Source organism: Aspergillus pseudotamarii, assembly GCF_009193445.1.
Source record: "Aspergillus pseudotamarii strain CBS 117625 unplaced genomic scaffold BDV38scaffold_8, whole genome shotgun sequence".
In the NCBI taxonomy this organism is placed as follows: domain Eukaryota; kingdom Fungi; phylum Ascomycota; class Eurotiomycetes; order Eurotiales; family Aspergillaceae; genus Aspergillus; species Aspergillus pseudotamarii.
The window spans coordinates 90572-104546 of NW_022475022.1; the positions used below are offsets into that span (position 1 = coordinate 90572).

The window sequence follows — 13975 nt, forward strand, 5'->3', positions numbered from 1 at the left end:
CTTTCTTGGGTTGAGGAAGATAACAGGGTCAGAATAATGGATGTCCCCAAAGGAAAATAATTGTATTACGGTGGATGTAGCAATGCATACTCTTTTGCCATATTTATAATATGGCCACAGAAACGATTAATAATTGTTCGCCTTTTATGGCCCATATATCGGATACGAAGTAGCTGTTTTATTATACTAAATCATAAATCTTTCTAGGTAGAGATTGTAAAAAGCCTAGTACTGTATGTAGATCACCATGGACCATGCCATAGTGATATTGCCGGCCGGCGAACATATTGTCGCAAATCAAGTGGCCAAATCGCCGTTATGAAAGGAGCAGACTGTCACTTCGGAGATGGCGACAAATTGAGGTGCGAGCGGCTGGCCTCCAACCTGAAAATTGGTCCAGATGTAGGCCAATCACACTAGCTCAAAACGGAAAGCTTGATGCAGTCAGCATTTTAGCGTCTTGTTTTGACCCAACAAGGAGAATCCTCTTACCGCCTGTACCACGCAAAGTCCACCTCAGGACAGCCTTGCACCGGAGTGGGCTGTGACTTGACGTAAACATCGAGCCTATGGTACCACTGTTTACTAGGCTTTATAGGCCTGAGGACAATTCTGCCTTCGCTGTCACCTTGCACCTGGCCGTGTAAACGTCTGTAAGAGATCGTTTAGGGGCTGGCCATGTCAGGCTGCAACTCCAGTGCTCACGATGAGGTCTACGCAGGGTCACTGAAGCCTATCCTCACTTACTAGTGTTGCCGTTACACTGATAAATATGAATTACATTGACAGATCCTATCTGCAAATACTATATTAAATCGTAATTCCAGCATTGCATTTCCGGTAGACACAATACAGCTCCCATATTTCCCCACGAGTTTACGCTAACTCTTGTATATTAGCGAAACGGTGCGAGGGACTTGGCGGCTTAGCTGGAAGCTCATTAGGAACGTGGGGTTCCATATGACTCGGACCAAGTTCAGACGGAGGGTCACGATAAGCGGCTGTAGGAAAGTAGTTTACATGTACTACCCCCTTTGTTTTCTTCTTCGACACAACCAAGAAGACACCCGCTGCAACTATCGCCAATGCTGCTGCAGATCCGATTGCAATTCCAACAATCGCTCCGGTAGACAGCTTTTTATCATGATTGCCTGTACTATGTGGGGATGAGGTGGACGATGAAGTCGATGTGGGAGTTGCAGCGCAGTAAATGTCCACTGGCTTGTTATTTGTATCAATCGCGACCAGATTCTCTTCTTCCTCAAGCGCGGCATTCCATAAGGTGAATGTGTTGGAGTCTTGGTTTGACATAAGGTAGGCGCTGGACAGGAATTGGCGGCCTAACTGGGGAAGATCGCCTTGGTTCACCTGCTGGATGGAGTTTATAACCAGTTCAGGAGTAGACCCATTCGCATGAAGAGACCCAGTAGATGGATCAATAGTGAGATTTGGGACGACAAGCTGGTCATTAGGTATTCGAACTGAGAACCCATTGTTCAAGGTAACAGTTAGATCACCAGTATATCTAATTCAATTATAAGCATCTCGCATGAAGTGCAGAGGTAGGTAGGCATACATGGAGTCGGGATTAGGATAGAGCATCCCATAGTAGTAGACACCAAACCCTCTGTAACTGAAGGATTCGTTGGTAAGGCTTTCAAATCGCTCAAAATATGGGTCACGAGGCAGAGTCATCAAGACGGGGTAGTCTGGGACAATACAGGCCAGTATTGCAGAAGACTGCATCCCATCGAATAAGCTTGCAGTGGTACCGTTGGGGAAGTTAAGTTCCAAATCTGTGATAGTAACTAACATACCACTGGCGCAATTCTTGTTAGAGTAATTTAGATCGCTGGTATAGTTGTCGCCTGAAGCCTTGGACTTATCGAAGCCCCCAAAGACGAAATTCCCATCTTGCTGTGTATCCGCGGTGCCACCTGTGCGACCCCAGAACATAGCCCATGATCGTGATGCAATGTGACCGGCGGTATAGAGGCTATTTAGAATGGTGGAGTTCCTTCCCAGACCAAATGCCACCTGGGGATGATATCCTTGCGCGCCCCAATCACTTCGTGCGATTCCTATCGGGAAGTCTAACAGCGTAGTATTGGAATTGAATATGAGATCGTCTTTTCCCCATGTGAAATCTGGATATGGTGAAGCTTCTATATGGTTCGATGGGGCATCCTTATACGTTGTCGACGATGATGAATCGTATGCGCCTCCTCGAAATGTTCGACAACCTGCCTCGGACCATGATTCGCCGCAATATCCATCAGTGCCGTACACAAACGTGCTGTTCAAAGGCCTATGTCCTCTAATTAGAGATGCTCATGTGCGTTAGGCGGGCAGTTTTACCATTGAGGCAAGAATGCAAATGACTGTTTTGGGCTGCCAACAGATAGGGATACACCTCGGGCAGTTGTATTCCCAAGAGTCACATTATTGAGATTAACACTGACTGGATAAGGAGCACAGTCTCCTGCTGCGGACAGTGAAACGCTCTGTAGACTGAACAAAAGAGTAATAGTGAGGCCACATGGGACCCTCCTTTTATTGAACATGCTTGGTCCGTATGACGGCCTCACTGGGTATTGCGTCCCAAAGGCTGTACAAAATGGGCTACCAGCACAGGACGCCTATATATGGCTAGCGATCTGGTGCTGTTCGAAGCGAGAAAGTGACAGGGATATTCGAACTAAACTAACCTAGCGCTCGTACTACGATCCCCTACCAAACATCGGGAAATGAGACTTCTGCTTAGCGCCCAAGTTTTCCCTCGTGTCGATTTCGGACCACCCTTTCTTCTGGGCCAGGGTACGGGGTGAAACCAACATCCATTTGCCTTGTCAGACACTTTCTTCTTCCTCACCAATAAAGTAACCTTGTATGCCATATAGAACATCATGTAACCACAGTGTTCCAGTGTTCCATGATGCTGATCATTATTTAGGTTGTTCCCTCTCAAGTGGATACAAGAGGGCCTCACGCTAAGACGCTAAGGGTCAACGCCTGCTTTTGCCAACCGAAAGGCTGACACCACCATTTCTTAGTGGTCCGGGATGATAACTCGGTACAGCCTTGGCAACTTCTTTGACCAGCATGCATTAGCCTATGATGGCTGTCCAATCATGGTGGGTCTATATATTAAAACCAAACCCCTCAGCGCTAAAACCTCCGTCGTGGACGGCCCCCGTCCTCCCGAGCTGACCCGAAATTGCGATAAGCGAGTTACTCGGACTTTGCCTCATCGAGTTGTCATCCAAAGCTGAGTCTGCCCGCCCTACCTTCTGACGCCCGCGCCTTGGGAATAGCACCCTTTTGCCAAGTTGTAGAAAACTTTGATCATAAAATTGAAACCAGCCTTTGTTTCTTAAGTTAGGATTTCTGAAATTATCCGATCATTAGTTACAACCTTGTGGTGGAAAGATCACATGATGTGCATTTTAAAAAGGTCCAAGATTGACTTGCTTAAAGCTACTTAGTGACTACCTAAAATTAGTCAGTCCTGCAGTGGGGTCCGAATGTGGTGGAATCCCCGTTTACGGAGTGTTGATTGCATTGGAGCCCTCGTAGTCACAAGTTGCCCTCTCCCACTTTCGCCCCACTTGGGGAATTTCACATCTTTACCTATAATTTGTTCTCCCATTCCGTCGTCTAACTCTGAACAGCGTCTTACCGCGTTCCAGATTGGGCTCATTTACCTTACCCAACGCTCGGGCAGAGATGGACTATAGAGCTGTATTTCTCCAGCGGAAAGCCCTGCGCTTCGTTGTATCTGCTCTTATCATCTTATCGTTCATTTCTTTCCTGCTCGTTCCTAGACATGCTCGAGAAACTACATTACATCTATCGCCCACTCCTGTTGCGGAAGATGTGGGGGACAAAGAAGTCGTGATGCCACCCCCGCCTTCAGATTACGTCGCTAGCCCCCAAGAAGCCCCCCTCTGCGCGAATCTATTTGGCATGGCCTATCTGGAAAACACGCGTGATGTAGCAGCCGAATATTGTGCTCCGCAATCCCCTTCGACCTTAACGTGTTTCCACAACCAGGCCTCTGGTTCGCGCGTTGATACGTTCTGTTTAGCACAGGGTGCTAGTTTCAATTCTAGTCGCCAAAAGTTCGCTTTGGATTGTGAACTTCAACAACCGTCAAAGCCGGATTCCCCGTTCGACATTCCTCAATACGGTCGGTTTGAGAACTATTGGTATAACACTGGCCCGAACGTAGTTTTCAACAACCTGATCGATCTACAGAACGACTCGAGTACTAGCACTGGGACACCACTTGGGAGTGCGAACTTCACAATACTAGTGAACCGTGAAGGTGCAACGAATCCCTGGCATACGCTTATGGAGATCTTCTCCATGACTATGACAATCGATGTTCTCCAGATGAGTCGTGATGTCGATAGTGAAAGACCCCTCTTTACAGCTGCTGATATCGACAATACCCAAGTACTGATTATGGACAACCACGAAAATGGACCGTTTTTTGATCTGTGGTCGCTTTTTGCAAAGAGACCAGCGCTGCGCCTACATGATTTGAACCCGAATTTATCAATTGAACCGCAAAACTTAATCATTCCTCTTGCAGGTGGTAGCAATCCATTATGGCAAGGTGATTGGGAACCACATTCCTGCAAGGATTCACCTTTGTTACGTACCTTTTCCAGCCGAGTCTTGGATTTCTATGGGCTGAAAGAGCGCGTGCCCGAAGGCCCAGAAATTGTCGTGACGTTTATCAATCGTACTGGCTCACGGAGACTTACGCATAGCGAAGAGTACCTCCAGGCTGTTGAAGCGGACATACCCCATACAAGACTTCAATCCTTTGATTTCGCGACGATGTCCCTCGAGCGGCAGTTAGACATAGTCCGAGGGACGGACGTTCTTGTTGGAGTACATGGGGCTGGATTAACACATGGTATCTTCCTGTCACAAGGCTCATCTATGGTTGAGATTCTGCCGGCAGGGTTGAATCATAAAGGTTTTCGTAACATGGCTTCCTTAATGGGGCATTCTTACTTCAGCACCCACGCTGCTCGTGCAAGCAATAATGACTGGCATAATGAAGATGTCTTTCTGGAAAATGACAGGTTCATGGATATTATGAATATTGCAATCAAGGCGGTATATAACAAGGGAGGAAAAAATTTTGATGCTGTTTAATGTGGGCCAGGCGTTACGGCTTCTTCAATCCGAGTGTTTCTATGTATGTATATTATCCCAATCATGTCAAATAGACCACGGCTATTTTTAAGGTGAATCACCTTAAGTCGGTATGGCTACGAAGTTTATCAAGGCTCTACGTCAAGGAAGCCGGCTTTAAGACAGATGGTGTAGAGTGCGAGTTCCAAGCATTATCCTTTCTCTGATTGCACGATCTCAAGGAAAGTCCCGAAACCATTCCACTTCATTCTTCAATGTCCATGTCGACACAAACACCCCCAACTCCCCTGGCCACCAACCTCCAGTAGTGTACTTAAGTCGATCAGGATAATGGATAGAAAGCCTGATATAGGTTAATAACATGGGCTTTCTATGTATATATATCCTTATTGTACACCAAATTCTGTCTGCACGAACAATAGGATCAGTTCCCAATATCTCTCTTAACTGGATGATAACTGTACCCGCCTCTAAGTTGTTACAACTAGCCACTGCCGCAGCGGGCTAAATTTTTTAGCATTCTGCCAGATCTATGATTAACATAATAACGTATTTTGAATAGGGTGGATATCGTGTTAATAATAAACTATCAGTTTAGAACCAATATATCAAGATATTAGATAGTATACTCTGTACAACAGTCTAATATTGATGATGTAAAATGCCGTATCAACATAATAGCCCATTAAAAGTCTATAAAAGCCGTATAACAGAGCAAGATGAATATGATTGGTTGAAGTTGAATTATGGCACCTCTTTTACTTTGCAAGTAGGCGCGACCTCTTGACTTCCTAAGTGTTGGGTCGTTTTGTCTCTCCTTACTCATAGCTTCAGCAAGTCCTGTAGTACCACCACCGACAATGATTATTTGAACCTTTTATTTTTATTTTTTTATATGGAGGTAGCAGAATGTTCTGGCCTGTATGTTTGTAACAAAACTTCTCTTCTAACAACGGTACTCCTACTTTTTAGGCTCAACCCCTGACTAGACCAGCTCCGTTATTACACTAATCAGTATGATGGCGACAATATATCAACTAGCCCGTACAACAGTATATATCATCGCCCTGACTCCAGTGGTGAGGCCTTTAAACTCGAATACTCTCGCCTCCAAGCTGGATGAATTCGACTACTAAATCACACCGTCCTTTTGCGGATCAGGGCTGGAGGGGCTCGCTTGAACTGTTAGCACATGCTCTGAGCTCTACAGCTTTTAATCGGGGGATCCAAATAAGAATGAGTCGGCATCAGAAACTATAGTTAATGAAAGGGCTCTAGCAAATGCGTTCAAGGCATATCTAGCTCATCTAGCTGATGGAGAGTCTGGTGAATCTCCTTGAATGTTAACTATGACCTAAGAGCTGATACACAAGAAGATATTTATCTCGCTTGCGAAAATTATAGACATGGCTCTACCAATAACATTTCATCTGCTGGGGTATCTGCGACAACTATCTATACAAGCAGATACCCCTAGTGGATTTTCCATACGTTTACTTTCTTGATAATAGGTGGCTCACTTGGTGGATGCTCTCTTCTCAAGGTCTGGTGTAATTACGCTAAAGTTAATTCTTTCGACAACCTAACGGGAAGGGTGAATGGTGATCCCTTATAGGAGCATGATGTTCAAAGCGAAAATATTGGGCGAATTGCTCCTGGTGGACCGCAGTGTTTGCAAATGAGAAAAGGTTCTCAAGCATACGGTGAGAAGTAAAAAAGAAACAACGCTTCCTGCGACGAGCAATGAGGATATTAGAACAATTGCGGGCATAATTAACTCAGCATTCCTAAAGTCGATTCCTATTCTCTGGGATATTCATTGATAGAGAATGCTAGCCATATACATATCATATCAACAGTCCAATCGACACTAATCATCTAATAAAGACCCAAAAGATTGGATTTTACTCTTACTGTCCACAGAAATTCCGTACAACAGAATATTTACTGTGCTTGACCTCAAAAGGTATGGATTTGGGGGTGTAAGAGATATTGCCGGGGCCCGATATCCCACAAGAGTAAAAGATCACATAATTCTGAATCTACGATTTAGGTGCCCTGATTAGATCTATAGAGCTTCCTGTCGTTAGGCGATTTCATATGCGGAAGCCCTACCATGATACCTAATTACTTAAGTCGACGTATATCGCGTCCATGGAGACCCGCCCAGGCAAGAGCCTCACAAACGATTACATTTATAAGCTTATGTAACTTACTTTCACATATTGCGAGTCCTTTCAATATGGGGTCTTACATGGCCTTATCCTAAAATTCGTGGTAATATTGGGTTTTATTCCATCTGTTCCAGCAGGGTAGCCATGTACCTTCACAGATAATGATGGTGGCAAATGCAACAGCAAACAAGCGTGCATGGCCGAACAGGGGTTTGCGCGAATAGGTCCGCCGGATTGGGGGAGATCCCAGTTCATTAGTAGTAAGGGTCTCGATCTAGAACAGCTCATTTGCCTGAGATGTGAGCGATTGGACTCCCCTTATAATCGCCTTGTTCGCTGCGCTGGTAGACCATGTTGTCCTCTTATCGCCGCTCACCTCCGAGTGATTCTCCCCGACGCCCATGAATGAGCTAGTTCCAAACCATACAATTTAAGATTTACCCAGCACAACCTCTACAAACAAGGTGTTACCATAAAGGTGCCGTGCTGTTCAGGCTACACAACAAGGGTTGGATCTTATTGCTTTTGTTGCAAAGCCCGCCCCTTGCATTTTGAATCTCAACTATTTGAGATGTACTTTCTCAATCAACTACGTCAGGGTAAATTGAGAAATGCTGTTTTATATGCATCAACAGCTGCCTTGGTTCGCACAAGGACAATTGCAAAGGCATAACCTATCCGGCTAATTTGACATCCACACTTGATGGTGGACAGGATGGAAACCGTTTCTTTAGATGCCAAACTGGCATATACTCTCCAATGGATGATACAATCATGTCTACAAGAGTAATTTGGGGTTAGTGTGCTACAAGGCTCCTGGTTGACGTATATCAAACAATACTGTTAAGTCCACAACGCATAGAGCTCATCCGAGTCCAGATATCTGTGTCTAGATGGCTAAGAGCTATGTTCAGCCGCACAGCATGCTTTGTGCTTATATTACCCTCTTCTTTTGGAGAACCAGAGACTTTATCTAGCAACGCGTAGGATATATATATCTAGTCAAAAGCACATCCAGGATAATTAAGCCCCTGTTGTAACGCCGGTATACTATATAGGTGCGATCCGGGCAGATCTCACCGTATAGTCAGATTATTGTGACATTTCGACCTAGTTAGGAAAAAGCTTGCCCAGCAACATGCTCTGGCGCTTGTGCTTAGTCTGTTACATGTAAACATTGACTTCACAAAAGCCTAGAGCCATTATGAAGTCTGTTGCATGAGCCTTGCCTCTTTAGTGCTCTAGAACTAGTGACTGGCTAGTAAATAAACGGATTAGGGGAAGACAGCTTAGGGGAGCTCACCGCAGTTGAAAAGCACAGGGTCGTGCATTCGGCCTACCACAGCTGCTCTATTGTCCCTGAGCTCAGCAGCAAAACTGCACTGCCTTATATTACGCCGTAAAGAATACGATCGTAGTATTTCAGAGACGGCCCTTAGATAAAAAGCTAAAATACAATAAATAACGGTTGATATACATGTGAAGTTGGCATCCACACTTCTGGAAATCAACGCCAGACTTCCACTAATGGAGAGATACTGGCTGTACAAAGGAGTCCAACAACGCTTTTGGCAAGCTCTTGGTCCAGTGGTTCCCAGTTGATACCCAAAAGATCATCCTGTATAAACGCTCGGCCCAGCACGTAGTTCCTATCTGTGCCCATGCCGGGGAAATATAGGATGGGCTTGTCCATGAGGGGCGCCCCTAGTGTGAGGTTTAGCAGCAAAAAGGGCACATTGATGGTGATATTTGTGTTATTGAGCGAGCTCTTGCTGAAAGTAAATCCCAGATAGGTCGGCGCCGCTCGTAAAACGGTGACACCGCCATTGACGGAAATGTTTTTCCGGCGGGGAAGACTAAGTTTATCTATATATTCTTAGTGAGTGGAAAGGAGAGCTTTTTTCATCTGCTTGATCTCATTCTTGGCTATCTCAGCTAGCTACTACCAATTCCTCGGCGTTGTGGGCCCCCGCTTACCGGCCCCGGAAGAACCCACATTCCTGGGCCCTAAGGCCAGACGGAAGCCCTCACCAACACATATTCCAAGGGCAGCCACCGCTGACAATATCAATTTTGATATTAAGTAGATTAATAGTAAGATCGCTACTTAAGTATAATTATATTGAAATATTGTCTAGTATCAGCTTTCGTTATAGCTGTCTAGTGTCAGCGAGCCTAGAATTCTTAGGGATACAGAGCCAATATATATGCTGTAGGAATATAAATGGATTGCATTATATTTACAGAGATAACTAGGGATATATATTGTCTTGATAGCAAAATTTTTATAAAGCTTTGGTTGATGTCAGAACATCCGAGAAACGCCGATTTGATACAAGGCAGAATAGAGCCCTTAGGGCATCTGCACACCTACTGTTAGCTTCTTCTTTCTCTTTCTCTTTTTACCCCCCTTCTTTTCCCTTCTTTTTTTGCGAAAAAATTTTTTTGGGGTCAATTTCCATCCACCATCAGCCCCAAAATGACTGACTCGTTGAAAGAGGTGACGCAAATTCATGGCATAGAAGTTATTCAGGCAGGACTAGAACCCAGTCCTAATCAGAACAACGACCCTCACCATGTCATCGTACCCTTGCTGCCCAACGGGTCTGTGTTGGTTCGACCAGACCTACATGAACAATCTTAATTAGATATATATCATGATGCTATTAGAAATACTACATCTCGCCAGACCCTTGCATGTAAATCACGTGAGGTATAGATGATTGGTGTTTTATGAAATTCTATGAACGGTAATATCCAAGAATATCGAAAGATCAAAGGCTTATCACCATCAGACCTCGGCCCACTCCAGCAAGGGATGGAAGGCTATTTGGTGGACCTCGCTAGGCACCGGCGGGAAAAAGTTGTCAAATCACGAACCAGGGGGACCAGACGTTAAAAATGCTAGTCCAAGGGTTATCCGATATTTGATGCAGCTGGACGCATTTCAAGTTGGGGTCAAGTTTAACCCCTCCAAGGCGGCTGTAATTGAAAATGTCGCTAATCCCCCGGAGGCGAGCTCGTGCGCCCTTCCATAATGGAATCTGGCCGCTTGACATTCGACAAAATCAAACCACCATCCTACCCTATAATGGCTCATGTCCCTGGGTTTTGTCCACCTGGTGTCGCTATTTTCTTCAAGTGAAGCCAAGGTATTGAGTGACTTGTCGGAATGATTCTGTCGCAGTTACGCGTTTGGAGGTACATACGCCCTTTAGTCCACTTCTGCAGGGCAGAAGTCATAGCGACTAGCAGATACAGCGAATATTGTCAAGGATGTCCTTTACATGGTAGATCTGGACGGAGGCCTCATTCCGGGCGACACGAGTTCATTGAGTACATATTCTTCTCTCGATCTGCGAACATCTGGCGGTCCCCGTTAATCGTCCAGCGAACAATTATCTCGTGCAACTCGACCTATCCTCGTCTTTCTCAACTGATGATGTCTCAAAAATTAAAATGAGCTTAGTCGACAGTAAGGTCCCGAAAATCAAGGGTCAGGCATTGTGGTCGAACCAGGACAACACGACGCTGTTTACCTAAGGTGGGAATTCCCTGAACGTCACATCCGTTGACCAGGGTCTGTGGACATACACTATCGCCGATGGTTCATGGAAATTGCAGCAGACAAGTATCCAGCCAGTGCGACTACAAGGAGGTGGTATGTCTTACTTTTATCAATGCGTGGCTGGATCTTCGCTGTAACATAAGGGAATAGCGTACGCCAATGCGCCCGAGGTCCAAGCTGTATATTGGGTAAGTGGGTTTCAAAACAGCGACATAACGCCCGCCATCACCGATAACACGGTAAGCTATGCGACGGGGATGATTCAGTGCAACACAACAACCGGAACCTTGACTCAATTGGATGCTCCGTTTACCCCCGTGCAGCAGGGTACACTGCTATATCTTCCAGTGGGAGAAAAGGGGGTCTTAGTGTTTGTGGGAGGCGAAGTTCCGTCTATCAAGGATGGGATCAATGCAACCTTAACTCCAGTGAGTGTTCGGATTGGTCGCATTGTTCAAAAACCCTTGCTAAAACGAGAAATTCCAGAACCAATGGAATTATGCATGGGTCTATGATATTGCCGGGAACAGGTGGTATAATCAAACTACTACCGGCAGCGTGGCATCACGAACCCAGTTCTGCGCAGTTGTCGAACAAGATCTCTCGACGTCATCGTACCAGATTTATGTGATTGGAGGAGCGGACTACAAGTCGGAGGAGTCGCTCGCAGACGTGTATGTTGCAATCATGCCATATAGAGTAATTCAAGCCAACACTCACTTATTAGATCCTATCTATCGATCCCATCTTTCAAATGGTTTCAAGCCGGGCCTCTCAACAAACCTCGCATGACCCATGTATGTCAAGCATATGGACGGCAAATATTCGGTGTAGGAGGCCGACTCGCGTGGGCAGACGACTCCGGTGGAGGGTGCTATGATATGCCGGCCTTTATATATGATGCTCAATCCGAGGTCATCCGGACCCAATTCGACGTATGGTTATTCGTTTTCTCTCAACTGTCTACGATACGAACTGACCCATCCACAGCCTAGACTGTCGGCGTATTCAGTCCCCTCTGCAACAGCCAATGACATCAAATCCACGCCCTATCCATCAACATGGGCTGACGCAGCTCTGGAATCACTTTTTGTGCAGAAAACCCACAATTCTACCAACTCAACGGATGCGCAATCCGACCCATCAAGTGGCGCTAGTAATTCATCGACTGACATCGGGGCGATAGTCGGTGGTGTAGTAGGGGGCGTTGCCGGCGTAGCTATCATCTTGGCAATAATCTTCTTCATCCTGAAAAAGCGACGGCGAGATAATCGGAATCAACTGCTGGCGGAAAAGTGGTCCGACAATGCACCGGTGGTGAGGGACCGCGTGGGAGGTGAACTGCCAGCTGAACACCCGCGGCGGGAGTTAGAAGCAGGTAGCAATGCGCGCAGTGAATTGCGAGGGTCTACAAGATCTGTTTACGAACTAGATGGAGGCCAAAGATTGGGTGAGTAGGCCTATGCGCGTTTTCAAGGGCCTATTAACTGTCTGTATAGTAGCGCTGTGAATATAATAAAAGGTTCCAGGATAATAATAATATGACCGCTGCACGATGTGAATAGTTTGGAGTGCAGCTACTATAGGTGGTATCAAGAAGAACTCTGCATACAGTAGACTTTACATCTTATACTTGTCTTCATTTGACCGGCTACTCTTTATACTGGTGAAGGTTTCATCCGCGCGGAGGATAATTTGACAACCATAATGACAAATGACCATCAATCAATTCCGTAGAGTGAAGGTGAAGCCTGATCTCTCTGCGCCTTACATTGAAGTTCTGGTGACCACGTGGGCCAGTGAGCAGACGTGAAAGCTAGGTAGCAAGTTACAGTATGAAGCTTATTTAAAGTGAGGACGTATGTAGCGAAGACCCATTATAAAATCTCACACTCTGATCCACTTCTTAGCTACTAGGATGGAGATCCTAATAACACACTTAGTAGGGATGATCGGTAACATTCGGAAGATAACTCATTTTTCCCCCTTCGCCTGTCGGTCTTGTCATCTTGCGGTAGGCTCGGTGAGCCCTAGAAGTCTACCTATATAGATGCCTTCTAAATATATGTTCCCGCTGCTGAATTTCACGTGTATATACAGTATATATTAACACATCCAGTATGCAGTACTCCTTCTACCTTGTGGTCTATATAGACTATTAAGTCAACCCTATAAATGGTAGTATTGATGTCATACTCCCGTTGGGAGGCGGTTCTTGATGGTTGGTTTCCTTATGAGATGATTCTTCATGTATTGTTCTAGGATCATTCCACTATCTCATGATAAACTGCTTAGAATGTCATATGACCAGACATATGACAATTGAGCCTGGAAAGGGGGGAAGCAGTCTACTATGGTCACCGTTAATCCAAGACCCCTTACTGTATGCATGTTATATATGAAGCATATTTTATGACACAACTGTCAATAGGAGCTGCTTAGTACTATACTAAACGGCCGTTGGCGACCCAAGAAGAGCCCCGGAAGGGGGGCTGTATTCGGGTATAATGCAAATTTCTCTCTCTCTCTTTGTATGTACCTAACACATGTGCGCCCATCGCAAGCTTCATTTCGTCGCAAGTATCCTTGCGATTGTCCCCATACCAAGTTTCTAGCTGCTAAGCCTAAACTAGGTCATCTTGGACGTGAACAGGTTTCCTTGTGTTTTGGGCCACGGCTTGCCTCACCTCCCAACGGTGCCATTTATTCGTTGCGAGGATATCCTCCACTGTCTCTGTCTTTGGTAATACAGAATGGGGTCATGGTATAGGTAGTTATGGAGGAAGTCAGGGTTTCATCAAGGATTCTTGGAATTTCCTTGCATTCTCCAGCATTATGGGCATGGTTATTGACCCTCGCAAACAGTGGGAAGTGAATTAATGAGACAAGGTATGTATATATATCACCCGGATAATGCCTGAATTCATGACTTACAACTAGTCTCTGCACAGTGTCAGCTTCTTATAAAACAAACCGAAGCCAGAACTTTGAAGTAGCCAATCAGTCCGTTGGATATTTATGACCAATCAAGAGTAAACATAGTCAACGGAAAACAACGTCT

The 13975-nt window shown here is 45.4% G+C and overlaps 3 protein-coding genes across 3 annotated transcripts; 2 read left to right on the forward strand and 1 right to left on the reverse strand.

Moving 5' to 3' along the window:
* Positions 1-881: 881 nt before the first annotated feature.
* Positions 882-2564, reverse strand: BDV38DRAFT_268515 (aspartic peptidase domain-containing protein; the record flags this gene model as incomplete). Its single annotated transcript, XM_032056783.1, has 4 exons — positions 882-1001; positions 1057-1525; positions 1577-2308; positions 2359-2564. The coding sequence occupies 4 exons, from the start codon at positions 2562-2564 to the stop codon at positions 882-884; spliced, it is 1527 nt and encodes a 508-aa protein (XP_031917297.1).
* Positions 2565-3360: 796 nt separating this feature from the next.
* On the forward strand, positions 3361-5682 carry BDV38DRAFT_237599 (DUF563 domain protein). The gene has a single exon (XM_032053600.1). The coding sequence runs from the start codon at positions 3727-3729 to the stop codon at positions 5170-5172; it is 1446 nt and encodes a 481-aa protein (XP_031917298.1). The 5' UTR covers positions 3361-3726; the 3' UTR covers positions 5173-5682.
* A 4762-nt stretch (positions 5683-10444) lies between these two features.
* BDV38DRAFT_268517 (uncharacterized protein) lies at positions 10445-12372 on the forward strand (the record flags this gene model as incomplete). Its single annotated transcript, XM_032056784.1, has 8 exons — positions 10445-10505; positions 10608-10682; positions 10738-10842; positions 10891-11007; positions 11065-11342; positions 11401-11588; positions 11642-11849; positions 11905-12372. The coding sequence occupies 8 exons, from the start codon at positions 10445-10447 to the stop codon at positions 12370-12372; spliced, it is 1500 nt and encodes a 499-aa protein (XP_031917299.1).
* Positions 12373-13975: the final 1603 nt, after the last annotated feature.